At 45.9% G+C, this 13,695-nt stretch overlaps 1 protein-coding gene across 2 annotated transcripts in view; it reads right to left on the bottom strand.

Annotated features, from left to right (window-relative positions):
• Window positions 1-543: 543 nt before the first annotated feature.
• LACTBL1 (lactamase beta like 1) overlaps window positions 544-13,695 on the bottom strand; it is a 28,607-nt gene continuing 15,455 nt past the window's right edge. For both annotated transcript variants that reach the window (XM_084651587.1, XM_084651588.1), the window contains exons 5-7: window positions 12,456-12,703; window positions 8,657-8,762; window positions 544-4,402 (exon numbers count right to left, since the gene is read on the bottom strand). In XM_084651587.1, coding sequence (XP_084507713.1) covers window positions 3,424-4,402; window positions 8,657-8,762; window positions 12,456-12,703 — 1,333 coding nt within the window. In that variant the 3' untranslated portion in view covers window positions 544-3,423. The remainder of the gene's footprint in view (window positions 4,403-8,656; window positions 8,763-12,455; window positions 12,704-13,695) is intronic.

Below are 13,695 nucleotides of genomic sequence, written 5' to 3'. Positions count from 1 at the left end.
AATACATCGTTTGCCAGCTTTGATCTAGACACATTGATCTCTGTGCAATCAGATAAATGTGCTGCTGGAATTCTGTGGGAAAGAGAAATAAAAGCTAGGGAGCCTGTAATTTCCTGTAGATGGTAGATTTTGCATTTCTACTTTTAGTAGTGTGCTAACATCAGTGAGATGCAGACAGCATGTCTGAGGGAAGTCATAAAGGAGCTGGTCCATGTCCCTTTTGGAAGGGGTTAGTCACAGGGCATTCTGCCATACTTCCATGGACATTTCACTCCTCTAATAAAAAATGGCCTGAGCTAGAAACTATAGGTTTCCTCTTGCTCTCACTTCCATCAATTTTTTTTTGCCAGTGTTACTCCACTGACATCAATGGAGCTAGTCACTATTTATACTCGTGGGAATGAGAGTAAATCAGGTCCCATCCATCCAGATCCTTTGATAGTCCCACCCCCCCCCCCCCATCCACACACACACAAGAAAAGCTCTGTTAATTTAAAATTCAGGTTATTGAGTGAATTCTCCTTTAAAAACATAGACCATGAATATTGTCTCTCATTTATATTTAGGAAATAAAGCTGTAGAATACACAGGACAGGCTTCCGTAGCATCTGCGGGTACCAAGGTGCCAACAGGAGTATTAGTTCAGGCTAGTGCATAAGCTACAGGAGTGACTCAGTAGGAAACAGAAATGCTCCCAGTCAGCAAGGGCTTCTCTTTGGGGGTCAATGTTAACAGGAAAATGAAACATTCTGACATAACAGACAGTGGCCAGCTCAGGGGGCTCAGCCCTGACCTTTGGCCTCTGGATGCAGAGCCCCATTTTCCCAAAGCCATCCTACCCCGTCTCCTAAGCAATCCAAGTACACTGTGCCCTTCCCCCAGCGCGAGGAGAAATGGACGGTGAGTGAGGATTAACCCCTTGTACTCTAGGGCCAGAGAAGTCCCAGCCACAGAATCAGACAGCTGGTTCTGTGGTTTAAGGTCAGCACAAGAGGACTTGTCATGAGCTCAAAATCCTGAAAGCTGCATTTTGCAAAAAGTGCCGAGAGGAGCATTGCAGTCAGGTGTATATACATGTAATCTCAGTCCAGTAGTCACACTGTCTGCAGCCATGTGTTCCAGGCACCATCAGTCACAGAAGCAGTCAGAATTTAGACAGGGTTTAATATGATTGTTATTGCACAGTGTAACTATCTGAACATCGGAAGATGCATAAGGTGAGAGCTGTGATCACCCACAGAGAACAACACTGGGACCAAGACTGCACTGCAGCAACAGCTGTGACTCCAGGGATTGGATGGAGCAGCGCGGCAGTCCTTATGTCGTATCCTATGTTTAATGGTGAGCTTAGATGGAGAACAAGGGAGGTGGAGAGATTTCTAGGCACTGTTTATAATCTCTTTTCCCAGTGAACTTGAAGATGGGAAGAATAGAAAGGAGAGAGACAGGGGAACAGGAAGAGAGGCAGAGAGGACAAGATCCACATCTTCCAGCTCTGGCAACTCCCGAGGATGAGCCAGGCTCTCCTAAATCCTGCAAGAATGAGCAGCAGCAGAGCACCTTTCAATCACTGCTGGCTGCCAACAAGGGCTTATGACCAAGTGGAGGAAATTAACCAGCCACAAGAGACCAGGGTAGGTGCGAGAGAACACGCACTGCCGAAAAGTCATTGAACTGAGAAGATTTTCTTACCATGCCCTTGCCCTGCACCACAGCCAAGGATTTCAGGACTATACAGTCCATGCCAAGTCTGAGCCAGCACTCAGCAGTGAAGTTGATTAATCACAATGGTAACATTTATCTAGCTCCAGCCCTCTGATGGGTTTGAACTCAGGCTCCAGGCAGAGCTATAAGCAGTGATGCTGCCGTCAGCACAAAGTGGGTGTGGATGCAGCCAAAGGTCTCTGTTAGCTGGATCCTTCCTCTGCTGATGCTCATGTTCCTAAAACCTCTGCTCCCCTTGCACTGCTGTGATGTTTTCCCATCACTGCCAGCTCCCTCCAGGAAGGGGATAGAAGCAAATGACTGAACATAGCAACTTGTTGTGTGTCATCTGTCCTCCCTGCCTAGGCAGTCAGGAAGAAGGCAAATGCATCAGTTGCATTACAAGGTACTTGAAGGTGGTCCTAATTTAAAGGGATCAAGTTTAAAGGGGAGAGATAGCTCTGGGGGGGGAGGGATAGCTCAGTGGTTTGAGCATTGGCTTACTAAAGCCAGGGTTGTGAATTCAATCCCTGAGGGGGCCATTTAGGGTTCTGGGGCAAAAATTGGGGATTGGTCCTCCTTTGAGCAGGGGGTTGGACTAGATGACCTCCTGAGGTCCCTTCCGATCCTGATATTCTATGATTCAGGCTAGTGCCCTATCATGTGTCTTCAGTCTGTGTTCTAGCTAACTCTTCGTCCAGACAGCACTGAAGCTGCTCTCTGCTACACATGGGAAATTGGGAAAAGTTAGAGCCCATTGGAGCCACAGTCCTGACACAGCTCAGTCTCTGCTCACAATGCTCACACAGGGATCTACACTCACATCTGAGCCACAACACAGGACAAAACACACAGTACTCACAACTACAAACACCCACAGGGAGGCATGCACGCAACACATACAGACATTCATGCATTCCTACTCAAAACCCCTACACACAGACATCTACCTAGAGACGCAGCCCTGAAACCAACTTTTTACAAGTGCATGCACTCCCATATGTACATGCACTCAGAGAACATCTACTTATCTATGTACTCATAAAGCTCATCACTGTAGTACTACAGCACCGACCAATCTAATCCTCTTTGATCTTCTGTATCTAAACACTACGATTTCCTTTGTGGACCCACAATGGCAGCAGAAACCCACACAGCCCATAGTGAAACTACATGGCTCCCTACCACTCACACAGATGCAGGTTGCTTGCTGTACCCCACTGAGCCATATGAAAGAGATGGACCCCACTCTCTCTTAGACGTTACAAAGTGGTCTAGGATCTCAGATTATGGCAAACCTGAGTGGGCAAGGCAGTTGAATCCTAGTAGCAGGGAAGAGGATAGCTGCCTGAAAAACCCTTGGATACCAGAATAGACTCTGGCTCAAAAGCACAGGAGATTCCCAATGGTCCATTGAAGCCAGTCACACTTTGTGATGGTGGCCAAATGGGCAGCGTTAGCACTGGAAGATTTAAGTGCTGGGAATTATGCAGTGGAGTCCATATCCCAGACATCCAACATATCCAGCATGTAGTTTCTTCAGGTTCCCCCAGCTGCCAGCAATCGTTTCAGAAGAGAGAGTTTTTGTTGGATGGAATGGTCAGTTTGCCAGCATCTTTCCTTTTTAAGCTGCATCCCCAAGGCCTCGGGGGCAGGAGAGTCAGGGACACACAGAACAGAAGCCAACTTCCACACATGGTCACACAGGAGCCAGGGCAGTTAGCTGTAGAACACGGGTTTGCGATGTATGCGCACCACATTGTATGTGTTTAGTCCTGGGGCATCAAAGCCGGGAGACAAACCCTTGCGGTCAAAGGGATAGAAATTAAAGAGCTGCCCATCCTGGGTCTCCAGTGAGACTGAGGCAGAGCCCAGCCGCAGAATGCATGGGAACTCCTTGTCAAAAACCACCTGGAAGACTCGGTCTTCCAGGTGGTGGAGCTTGATTGTCCGGTAATTTTCAGGGATCAGCTCTTCAATATGGGGTCCAAACTGTTGCATGACCAGAACCCCAATGGGCCCAACTTTAATCTCATAGAAGGTCAGGTTGGAGTAAGTGTAATAGCCAACGTAAGGAGTGGGATTTGGGGGAGGGCTCAGGCTTTTCTCTGCCTCCCGGAATGCTGTCTTCATGGCAGGGATAAGGTACTCATATGTCTGAGTCACAATATCTCCCCCTTGGGGCCTAGGCCCTGCCATTAGCACTATGAAGCTTAAGCGGAGTTTGGGGACAAGGGAGAAGGTGGCTGAATAGCCATCGAGGTCACCATCCTTCCTGATAATATCATAGCCCAGCTGTTCATTGATCTCCCAGGGTGTGCCAGTCTTGTTGGCAAAGTATTCACTGGAGCACTTAAAAAGAGGTGTCAGCATCGTCTTCACTGTGTCAGGCTCCAAAAGGCGCCGGTGGTAGGTGCCCAGGAAGACCATTGCAAGCTTGGCAAGGTCAGCGGCTGTGGAGTACATCTGGCCAGATGGCCTGTACCAGCCCAAGTCATAAAGGGGGGCAGGCTGCCCACTGCTATAGAACCCGACGGCCATTTGGGACCGGATTGGTGGTGTGATATCAAAGCCAGTGTCCTCCATGCCCAAGCGGTCCAGGATATTCTCTGAGACCCACCGCTGGTACTCCCCTTCGGCGGCATGATCTGCTAACACGTGGGCCATCAGAGAGAAGGCCAAATTACTGTAATGGCACCTGAAATGAGAAAGAAATGCAATTCAGTGTCATCTTCAGAACAGGGTTGCACCTGTGACGCTGGCAGTTCAGGTGCCCACTTATGCCAAGGCCCCAGGCCTCACTGATCTCTCACATAGGCATAGCTGGAAACCAGTCTTGCTTAGCGGTGTGTCAGCATCACCAAAGTAGATATTAGATGTTACGTTGGTAAAAATGTGCTTAGTGTCTTATAAATGTGTGTAGGATGCTGCATGTATTGTTCTCACTCAAATATGCCTCATGTTATAATGTAACAGCACACATTTGCATTGTATATACCTCTGTAACTAAGTAATCCATCAAATGAGAAAAAAGCCTGGTGTAATGCAAATGATGGTGTCTTACAAGAAGATGTTAAATCCTGTTCATTAAACACAGATGAGTCACTGTGTGAGATCAAGGATCAAAGACTTTGTTAACTGCGTTCCCCTCTCCCCTTATCCTATGAAGAAGGAATCTGGGTGGGAACTGCTGCGGTCAGCTTGGTTTCTGTGAGAAGAAGCTATAAATACAGACACAAGGAAAAATTCTTCATCTCTGGACTGTTTGGATTCTAACACGGCAGAATAACTGAATGGGAAGATGGAGATCCCCAGAGTTATGCTGGGTAGTCCTTAAAGACTTTTGGGAAACTGGCAGATTAATACATCTCTGCTACCATCTCTACTACATCTCTGCTACCTCTCAATAACTCTCATTCCTTTTTTTACCTCACAAACCTTTAGTTATTTTACTATAGAATTGGCTAAAAGTGTTGTCTTTGATGTAAGATTTAAGGCACAAATTGACCTGAGGTAAGTGACTGGTCTCTTGGGACTGGAAGCAACCTGAATATTTTGTGATTTTTGGTGTAAGTGACCATTTATCACATAGTCCAGCTTGCCTGGCTGGCAAGATAGACTGGAGCGTCCAAGGGGACTGCCTGTGACTGCACTGTAAGACTACTGTAATACTTTGGGAGTTCACATTTGTTACTGGGTTGGTGAAATCTAATTCTAGAACATATCACCAGTTTGGGGTGTCCGCCCTGGTTTTGACAGTCTGCCCTGACGTTGGTACTCATGGTCCAGAGCCACTCCAGACAGTGTGACAGCAAGAACCCTGACCTCCATAGATTCCACAGCATTAGGCATTCTATAAAAGCCACAGGCAGATTGTGATTCATAGATTCATAGATATTTAGGTCAGAAGGGACCATTATGATCATCTAGTCTGACCTCCTGCACAATGCAGGCCACAGAATTTCACCCACCACTCCTAAAAAAGACCTCACACCTATATCTGTGCTATTGAAGTCCTCAAATTGTAGTTTGAAGACCTCAAGGAGCAGAGAATCCTCCAGCAAGTGACCCGTGCCCCATGCTACAGAGGAAGGCGAAAAACCTCCAGGGCCTTCCAATCTGCCCTGGAGGAAAATTCCTTCCCGACCCCAAATATGGCGATCAGCTAAACCCTGAGCATATGGGCAAGATTCATCAGCCAGATACTACAGAAAATTCTTTCCCGGGTAACTTGGATCTTACCCCATCTAAAAACCCATCACAGGCCATTGGGCCTATTTACCATGAATATTTAATTACCAAAACCATGTTATCCCATCATACCATCTCCTCCATAAACTTATCGAGTTTAATCTTAAAGCAAGATAGATCTTTTGCCCCCACTACTTCCCTCGGAAGGCTATTCCAAAACTTCACTCCTCTGATGGTTAGAAACCTTCGTCTAATTTCTAATCTAAATTTCCTAGTGGCCAGTTTATATCCATTTGTTCTTGTGTCCACATTGGTATTGAGTTTAAATAATTCCTCTCCCTCTCTGGTATTTATCCCTCTGATATATTTATAGAGAGCAATCATATCTCCCCTCAACCTTCTTTTAGTTAGGCTAAACAAGCCAAGCTCCCTGAGTCTCCTTTCATAAGACAAATTTTCCATTCCTCGGATCATCCTAGTAGCCCTTCTCTGTACCTGTTCCAGTTTGAATTCATCCTTCTTAAACATGGGAGACCAGATGTGGTCTGATCATGTGCTAACGGGAACTAAGAAAAGATATTTCCAAACTCTACTCTCTTGTACCCTGAAACCACCTTAAATTTTCAAAGGGCCGAAGGGCAGGCAGATTGAGTGCAGAGCGGAGGAAGAAAGAAAGAGGAGAAGAGGTTTTGCCATTCTGAATTGCTGGTAAGTCAGGAAATATAGAAGGGAGGATTCCAACAGCAGCATTAACTTAGCCACACTGATTCAAATAGTCATAGTTTCCAAGGCCAGAAGGGAAGCCCTGTGATCATCTAGTCTGGCCTCCTGTATAACACAAGCCAGAGAAGAAAAGGAGTACTTGTGGCACCTTAGAGACTAACCAATTTATTTGAGAAGCCAGAGAATGTCCCCCCAAAAGTTCCTAGAGCATGTCTTTTAGAAAAAACATCATATCTTGATGTGGAACCTGTAGATATCACAGTCCACATTTAGCAATAGAGACTGGAAATACTACACCCAATACATGCCAAAAGATATCACCGCAAGAACAGTTAATTCTGCATTTCCTACCTTGTTGTTTTCAGTTGTTCAGCAGACAGTGCATTTAGTTTTCTGCACTTCATTTCTCTTCACTGTTTTTTTTTAAAAGGAAGGACAGGGCTGAAGGCCTGTAGATGCAAAAGTGCACCATGTCTCTCAGGAGCAGGCCATAAAAGTCCCAGCTAAGCTGCTTTGCATACTTAACATGGCATAAGCATTTAAACCACCTTAAGGTGGCAAAAGCACTTAAATTGCTTTGAGTCAGCAAGGCAGCATCACAGCAATGTTACGTCCTTAAGGAAGCATAAGTGCTTGAGTCCTATAAGTCCATAAGCTGTTTTAAAGTTTTAAGCTCGAATGGCATCTATTGACATAAGACAGAGAAGTTCGCACTTCAGAAACAACCCACATGGGCACACTTTGTCTTTCTAGAAGTGTTTTCAACCAGTCATAATGTTGTTATTTATAATCAGGTTTTACTTCCATGCTTAGGCATGGCCATAGTTCTCAATGGGCAATCCATACATACCTAGCTCAGCCGTTTTTGAACTAATTGAAAAAAAAACCAGGATGATCATTTTAAACAGCAGGAAAATATATTTTTTCCTACTTACACTTGTATTGCAAAAGTGGCTGAAAATGTTCTGTTCAGAGTTCCCAGAAAAATGTTACCATTGCATGGATGCAAAGGTAGGAAATGTTCCTGTGAAAAGATTATCTTTTCAGAATGTTATGGGCGTGTATGAGCAAGAGAAAAAATCAAAATAATTTTGACACCTGAAGTACCAAGGTGCTCAGAGACCAGCAAGTGATCCTGGAGGCACGCATGTACCTCAGTGAGGAGTGAGACAGGTTAATAGATCTGCAGGCCATAAGGAACCATTATGCTCATGTAGTCTGACTGCCTGGCCAGGATTTTACCCAGAGTTTCCTGAACCAAACCCATAACTTCAGGTGGAGCTAGAGCAGATCATTTAGAAACAGATTTCCACTCTGCATGTAAAGACTCTATGTAATGGAGAATCCGCCATGTCCCTAGGCAAGTTGTTCCAATGATTAATTACCCTCACTAAAAATATGCAAAGTTTAAGTTTGAATGTGTTTACTGTCAGTTTCCAGCCACTGGATCCTGTTCTGCCTTTGTCTCCCAGATTGATGAGGCCTCTATTATCAGGCAACTTAAATTTTGGCATTTTCTAACTGTTAAGTGCTTGACTTTGCAAACCCAGGTAATGGTCTTGTAATAGGGTTTTTTATTGCAATGGACATTTATAGATATTATTGACAATATGTTGATTTTCATGTAATTTCTTTATCTGACAACTTGATTTTTTTCTGGAATGGATCACCAAGACCTCAGCCTGAGCCTTCTCCACTACAGATGTAAATTCTGTCCTGTCCTTTCCTACCAGACACAGATCAGCCATGAGACCCGGGGTTAACACGGCAGAATGGCCTTGCATCCCTGCTGACTGTGCTGTCACTAGTGGCTAATGCTGACTTCCAAACTGTCCCACTTTGTCTTCTCTCTCTATATCTAATGGTACTTGAGTGAATGATGCATGCTAAAGGAGAGCGAGGATTGCAGGCACTGTACTGTAACAGGAAGGAGCTGCCTGCACCACCTGCAGCTCTGGTTCTGACTCCTTAGCAGCTAAGCATTGCTACAGTCGCCAGATATTAGCCAAGAGAAGTGTAAGTCATGCATACACCTGACCTGGTTCCTGGGTCAACTACCAGAACATCATCCTTCAAGAGAGCGAGAGCATCTTGTGTGCTTCCTCTCCACAGCAGACTGGTGGACCGCAATCTCCTGGGCAGCCCTGTGCCATGGGAACAATAGGATATAAAACAGCAACAGACAAATAATGATTTTCGTTAGGATAACATCAAGATTCACTCATTGAGTTTGGTCAATAATGATCCAAAATGGTAGAGTCAAAGACAAAGGAAAACAACAGTGATTAATTACACTCTCTACCAAAGACACAGCAAATGTGCTACTACTCATAGACCCATAGACTTTACGGCCAGAAAGGACCATCGTGATCATCTAGTCTGACCTCCTGCACATCGCTGGCCACAGTACCTCACCTACCCACTCCTGTAATAGACCTATACCCTTTGGCTGAGTTACTGGAGTCCTCAAATCATGATCTGAAGACTTCAAATTACAGAGAATCCACCATTTACACTAGTTTAAACCTGCAAGTCAACCGTGCCCCAGGCTGCAGAGGACGGCAACCCCCCACCCCAGGATCTCTGCCAATATGTGACCCAGGGAAAAAAATCTTTCAGTACAGTACAGTGCACAGAGCTATACTGGGGAGAGGCGAATCACTCAGGGTAACAAGGTAAGAGCTGACCCACACTTTTCTGCCAAACTTGTTCTGCTTCCTTTTAGTAAAATGTCTTGAAGAATTATAAAACCCTAGCTGGATCCAGGCTTGTGCAAGAGCCTTTTGGAAGGAAAGGCTGATCGAAAGGGCTCAGTAAATCCCAGCCAGAGCTTTCAGGTGAACATGTTCCATTAGCTTAGGAGCTCCTGCAAAACAGTTTCCATTACATCCCCAGTTGTCATATATTTATAAATGTCAGGAACATCCGTTTGTGGGGGCTGAAATTTTCCAAACTTGTTTCTGTCCCAAAGTGATTTTTTGTTTCAGTTTGTGCTAAATTCCTCCAGACTTTTTTGAGTTGGAGGAGAGTGAAAACAGTTCACTTTTCCCACTAGAAATAAAATACATTTTAACCACACTTTTCAGAACAGGGCTCCATTAAACAACCCCCTGAGGCCAAATTCTCAGCAAAACATAGCTGCAGTGACTTCATTGAGATGATTTACACAAACTGAGGATCTGGAAGTGTAGAACTGGAACTTGTCATGGGCAGAATCCTCAGAGGTCTAGGGCCTGCGCATAGTTTGGGGGGAACTTGTGACTGAGAGGGTAAAAGCAATAGAAAAATTACTTGTTTGCATCAAGCTCAGTGAGCACTTGCCCAGAGTCATAGATTGTTAATCCAGAAGGGACCCCTGTGATCCTCATCTGACCTGTATAAAAAAGGCCATACAATGTCCGCAAAGTGTAATGAAGCCCCTCCCTCTTTGTGAGATCAATGCACGGGTTCCCTATCTATCCTAACCTGGGGAGTTGGGCAGGCTGTAGGGACCAGGGTGGAGGCAGTCATGCCTAATGGTTAGAGTCAGGCGCTTGGAACCGGAGCTAGAGTCAGGAGCCAAGCCAAAGGTCAGAGGCAGAGACAGAGCTGGGGTAGGCTTTAGAAGCAGGGACGTGGAGTGAGGCAGGAAAGCAGGAACCAGGAACAGACAGGGGCCTGGGATAAAGAGACCAGGAACAAGCAGAAAGGCAGGGCTCAGGCAAGGAGGCAGAGACCATACTCACAGCCAGCAAGGATCCCTCTTGTTGATTACACAACTTTCTGTGCCTTTTTCTGGTTTAAGTAGAGCTTCCCAGCCAATAGGTGGGGCTGGATGTCTCACCCAATCAGGAGCTTTGTGGGGTCTTTTGCAAGCTAGAGCATCACTGGCCCCCTTCTCCCCTAACTCAAGTGAGCTGCTCGGGGTGGCTGTGGTCTGAGGCCTGAACAGGGCTCTGTAGGCCTGGGTTGAGGCCTACGATCTCTCATGCAGGTCAGGGAGCTGCTGCTACAATAGCTGACTTGCATAGAATCACAGAATCTCAGGGTTGGAAGGGACCTCAGGAGGTCATCTAGTCCAACCCCCTGCTCAAAGCAGGACCAATCCTCAATTTTTGCCCCAGATCCCTAAATGGCCCCCTCAAGGTTTGAACGCACAACCCTGGGTTTAGCCGGCCAATGCTCAATGGAGTGAGCGGGGGCCATGGCCTCTGAAAAGGGGTGGGGCTGGGGGCAGGGCAAGGGTGTTCGGTTTTCTTCAACTGGAAAGTTGGCAACCCTGGCACCAAGCAGGTAATGCTCAATCCCTTGTAGAGTCAGGCACTGATACAGTAGAGCCTCCCTAATTACCACCACTGACTGGGGGGTTCATAGCAAGGTACTGAAATCTGCAAATTAGGGAGTGAACAAGCATAACCAAAAAAAAGCAAGGTCATCGCTTTATGCACACACTTTGTTAATTGATCTGACAAGTGTAGTCATCATTATTTATAACAACATTTCATAGTATAATTAATACATAAGTACATTTCAATATAACAAAATCTTAGCAACCTAGCACTTCACTCCAGCACTATCTCTGCTCAGAGGTGTGAGTGGATTTTACAGCACGCAGATCAGAGAAATGCAGAGTAGTGAGGCTGCATTGTATATTACTGTTTATGCTGTAAAAAGCCACCGCTAAGATATATATCATGTGCAACACTGCAGCATTAATGTTGCTATTAAAATCTTAACTTTTACATTTCCTGACTTTGTGGGTTTAACTGTGCAACTATAACATTGCATTTGATATTGGATTCACTTTTAAAATCATCCTTCCCTAACTACTAGATGGGGACGGTGTGTGCAGCCAACCACACCTTGCTGACAATAAAAACATGCATAACGTGTGTTGTGTTTACTCAGTAAGGTGCTTTTCATCCCTCAATTTTAAAACACCTTACAATGATGTGTTAGTATCATTATCCCCATTTTACAGGAAGAACAATGGAGGCAAAGGCACAATCCCTGCCTGCTGATGCCAAGATTACCTGCTTCCAAAATATCTCAGAATAGCAATGCCCACTAATTCTGGGTTAATAATGGAATCTGCATGCTTCTAAAGGAGTGTCAAAGCAGAGCACTTGATACCAGCTAACAGCAGGCATTAATAGCCGTACCTTTTGAGGGATTTCCAGATTATATCAGGCCTTGCCATCTACAGCTACTTTAATATCAAAGTTACTCATTTATAAGAGAAACAGCAGATAAAGAGCCGTCCCCTGACAGCAAACACCAGGCTATCCCAGATCAGGAGGCCGCACTACCAGCATTTCGATTATAGAAGCTATATCCCATCAAAACAAACAATGCTTAACAATTCTCTGCCTCCCAACTCCACCTCACAGACCGTGACAGCACTCTGGGCTGGGGAGGAACTGTGGTGACAAGAAGCTGCCTCACATTTCATCCCTGATTTCAATGCAGAAGCCTGAATTGCAAAGAAATTAGGAAACAGGAAACAGCCAGGAATCCAGCAGCTCCTACTGGCTTAGTCAGGGGAAGACCTACTCATCATAGCTCAGTCAGTGGGAGGCATATCCCAGACAACAGACCAACTCAGTGCACCTGCTAGTAGCTGGGCTGGAGAGAGGCTCTCTTTTGGCTCGCCTGTTGGAGCAGCTGGAGAATCCTGGTTCACACCAGGAGGGGGCTGTTTGCACTGCCTGACAAACACAGACAAGAGGTTTTTGCATTGCTGTGTCCTGTTCTCACTGGGGACAGGGAGTTTTGTTGTTTTAAATGGTATGTTGATGCACAGAGTCAAGCTGGAGAATTTGGTGAGGATTGAAGAACTGGGAGTGGGGTTCTCTCACCTGAGAGCTGACTAGCCATCCTGCGCAGTGTAACAGGTGATGGCTTGAGTGGCAGTGACCCCTTCTCCAGGAAGATCAGCCCATCCGCTGTGTATCTTTGTTCAGATTCCTTGAGTCGCCCCAGAGGATTTTTAATAATGAAGCTCTGGGCATAGCGTTCCAAAGGATCATCCAGAGATGTCACCTTCCCTTCCTCCCACAGTTTGTAGAGCATGATGGTGGGGAAGATCTTGGAGATGCTGGCAATCCTGTCATGGGACAAATGGTTACATGGCTTCACCACCAGCTACTAGTCCAGCATTAACTAGTCCTTGGGCCAGTTCCCTCTCATTTTTTACATCTGTGTGTGGAACGAATTTTGTTATGTGCACCAATATGGAGGTGATGTGTGGCAGGGGTGTGGCCAAGGGGTTCAGAGTGTGGGAGGGGGCTCAGGGATGGGGCAGAGGGTTGGGGTACCAGGGGTGAGGATTCTGGCTGGGGGTGAAGGCTCTGGGGTGCGGTCCGGATTGAGGGGTTCAGGATGCGGCGTGGGGCTTAGGGCTGTGGCAGAGGGTTGGGTGCCGGGGGGTGAGGACTATGGCTGGGGGTGAAGGCTCTGTGATGGGGCTGGGGATGAGGGATTTGGGGTGCAGGCTTCCCCAGGGCTGCGGTGGGGAGAGAGGACTCCCCGCAGCCCTCTCTCATGGCAGCAGCCCAAGGCCGAGGGGGAGGCGCCTCTCTCCGTCTGGGCAGCCCTTGATAGCCTGCTGGTGAAGCTTAGAGGGAAGTTAGAGGCTAAGACCTTTCAGGCTACCACGTCATGCCAAACATTCTCTGAACAACTCAGCTATTCTAAACAAGTCCAAACAGGGGACAGCATTTAAGGGATGCTCAGCACATCAGATTGCTCAAGGAGCTGATTATCTGTTGCTTTATTAAATTTATAATCTACATTAATGTAACAATAAGGGACCAAAAGTCAGGAAAGATTAAAGTTAAGCTTGAACATATATAACTCTGGCCCGGTTGCCCATATGCATTATGCTACAACTTTCACGTATGGAATCAAATAATCCAATAGAAATAATATAATAGAATTGTTTGCAAATAATACAATAGATTTTTACAGTATTTTCTATAGCCGTTGAGATACTCAGGAATATTTAAGGTAGATTGTATTCATTTCATTAAAACTGTAACATAATGTGTATCTACATGTGGAGAGAATACGTTTGTGTATTCGACATTCAGATCTGAT

This window comes from Lepidochelys olivacea (assembly GCF_965140295.1).
Source record: "Lepidochelys olivacea isolate rLepOli2 genome assembly, chromosome: 18".
Taxonomy (NCBI): Eukaryota; Metazoa; Chordata; order Testudines; family Cheloniidae; genus Lepidochelys; species Lepidochelys olivacea.
This window is presented reverse-complemented; position numbering and strand designations above follow the sequence as displayed.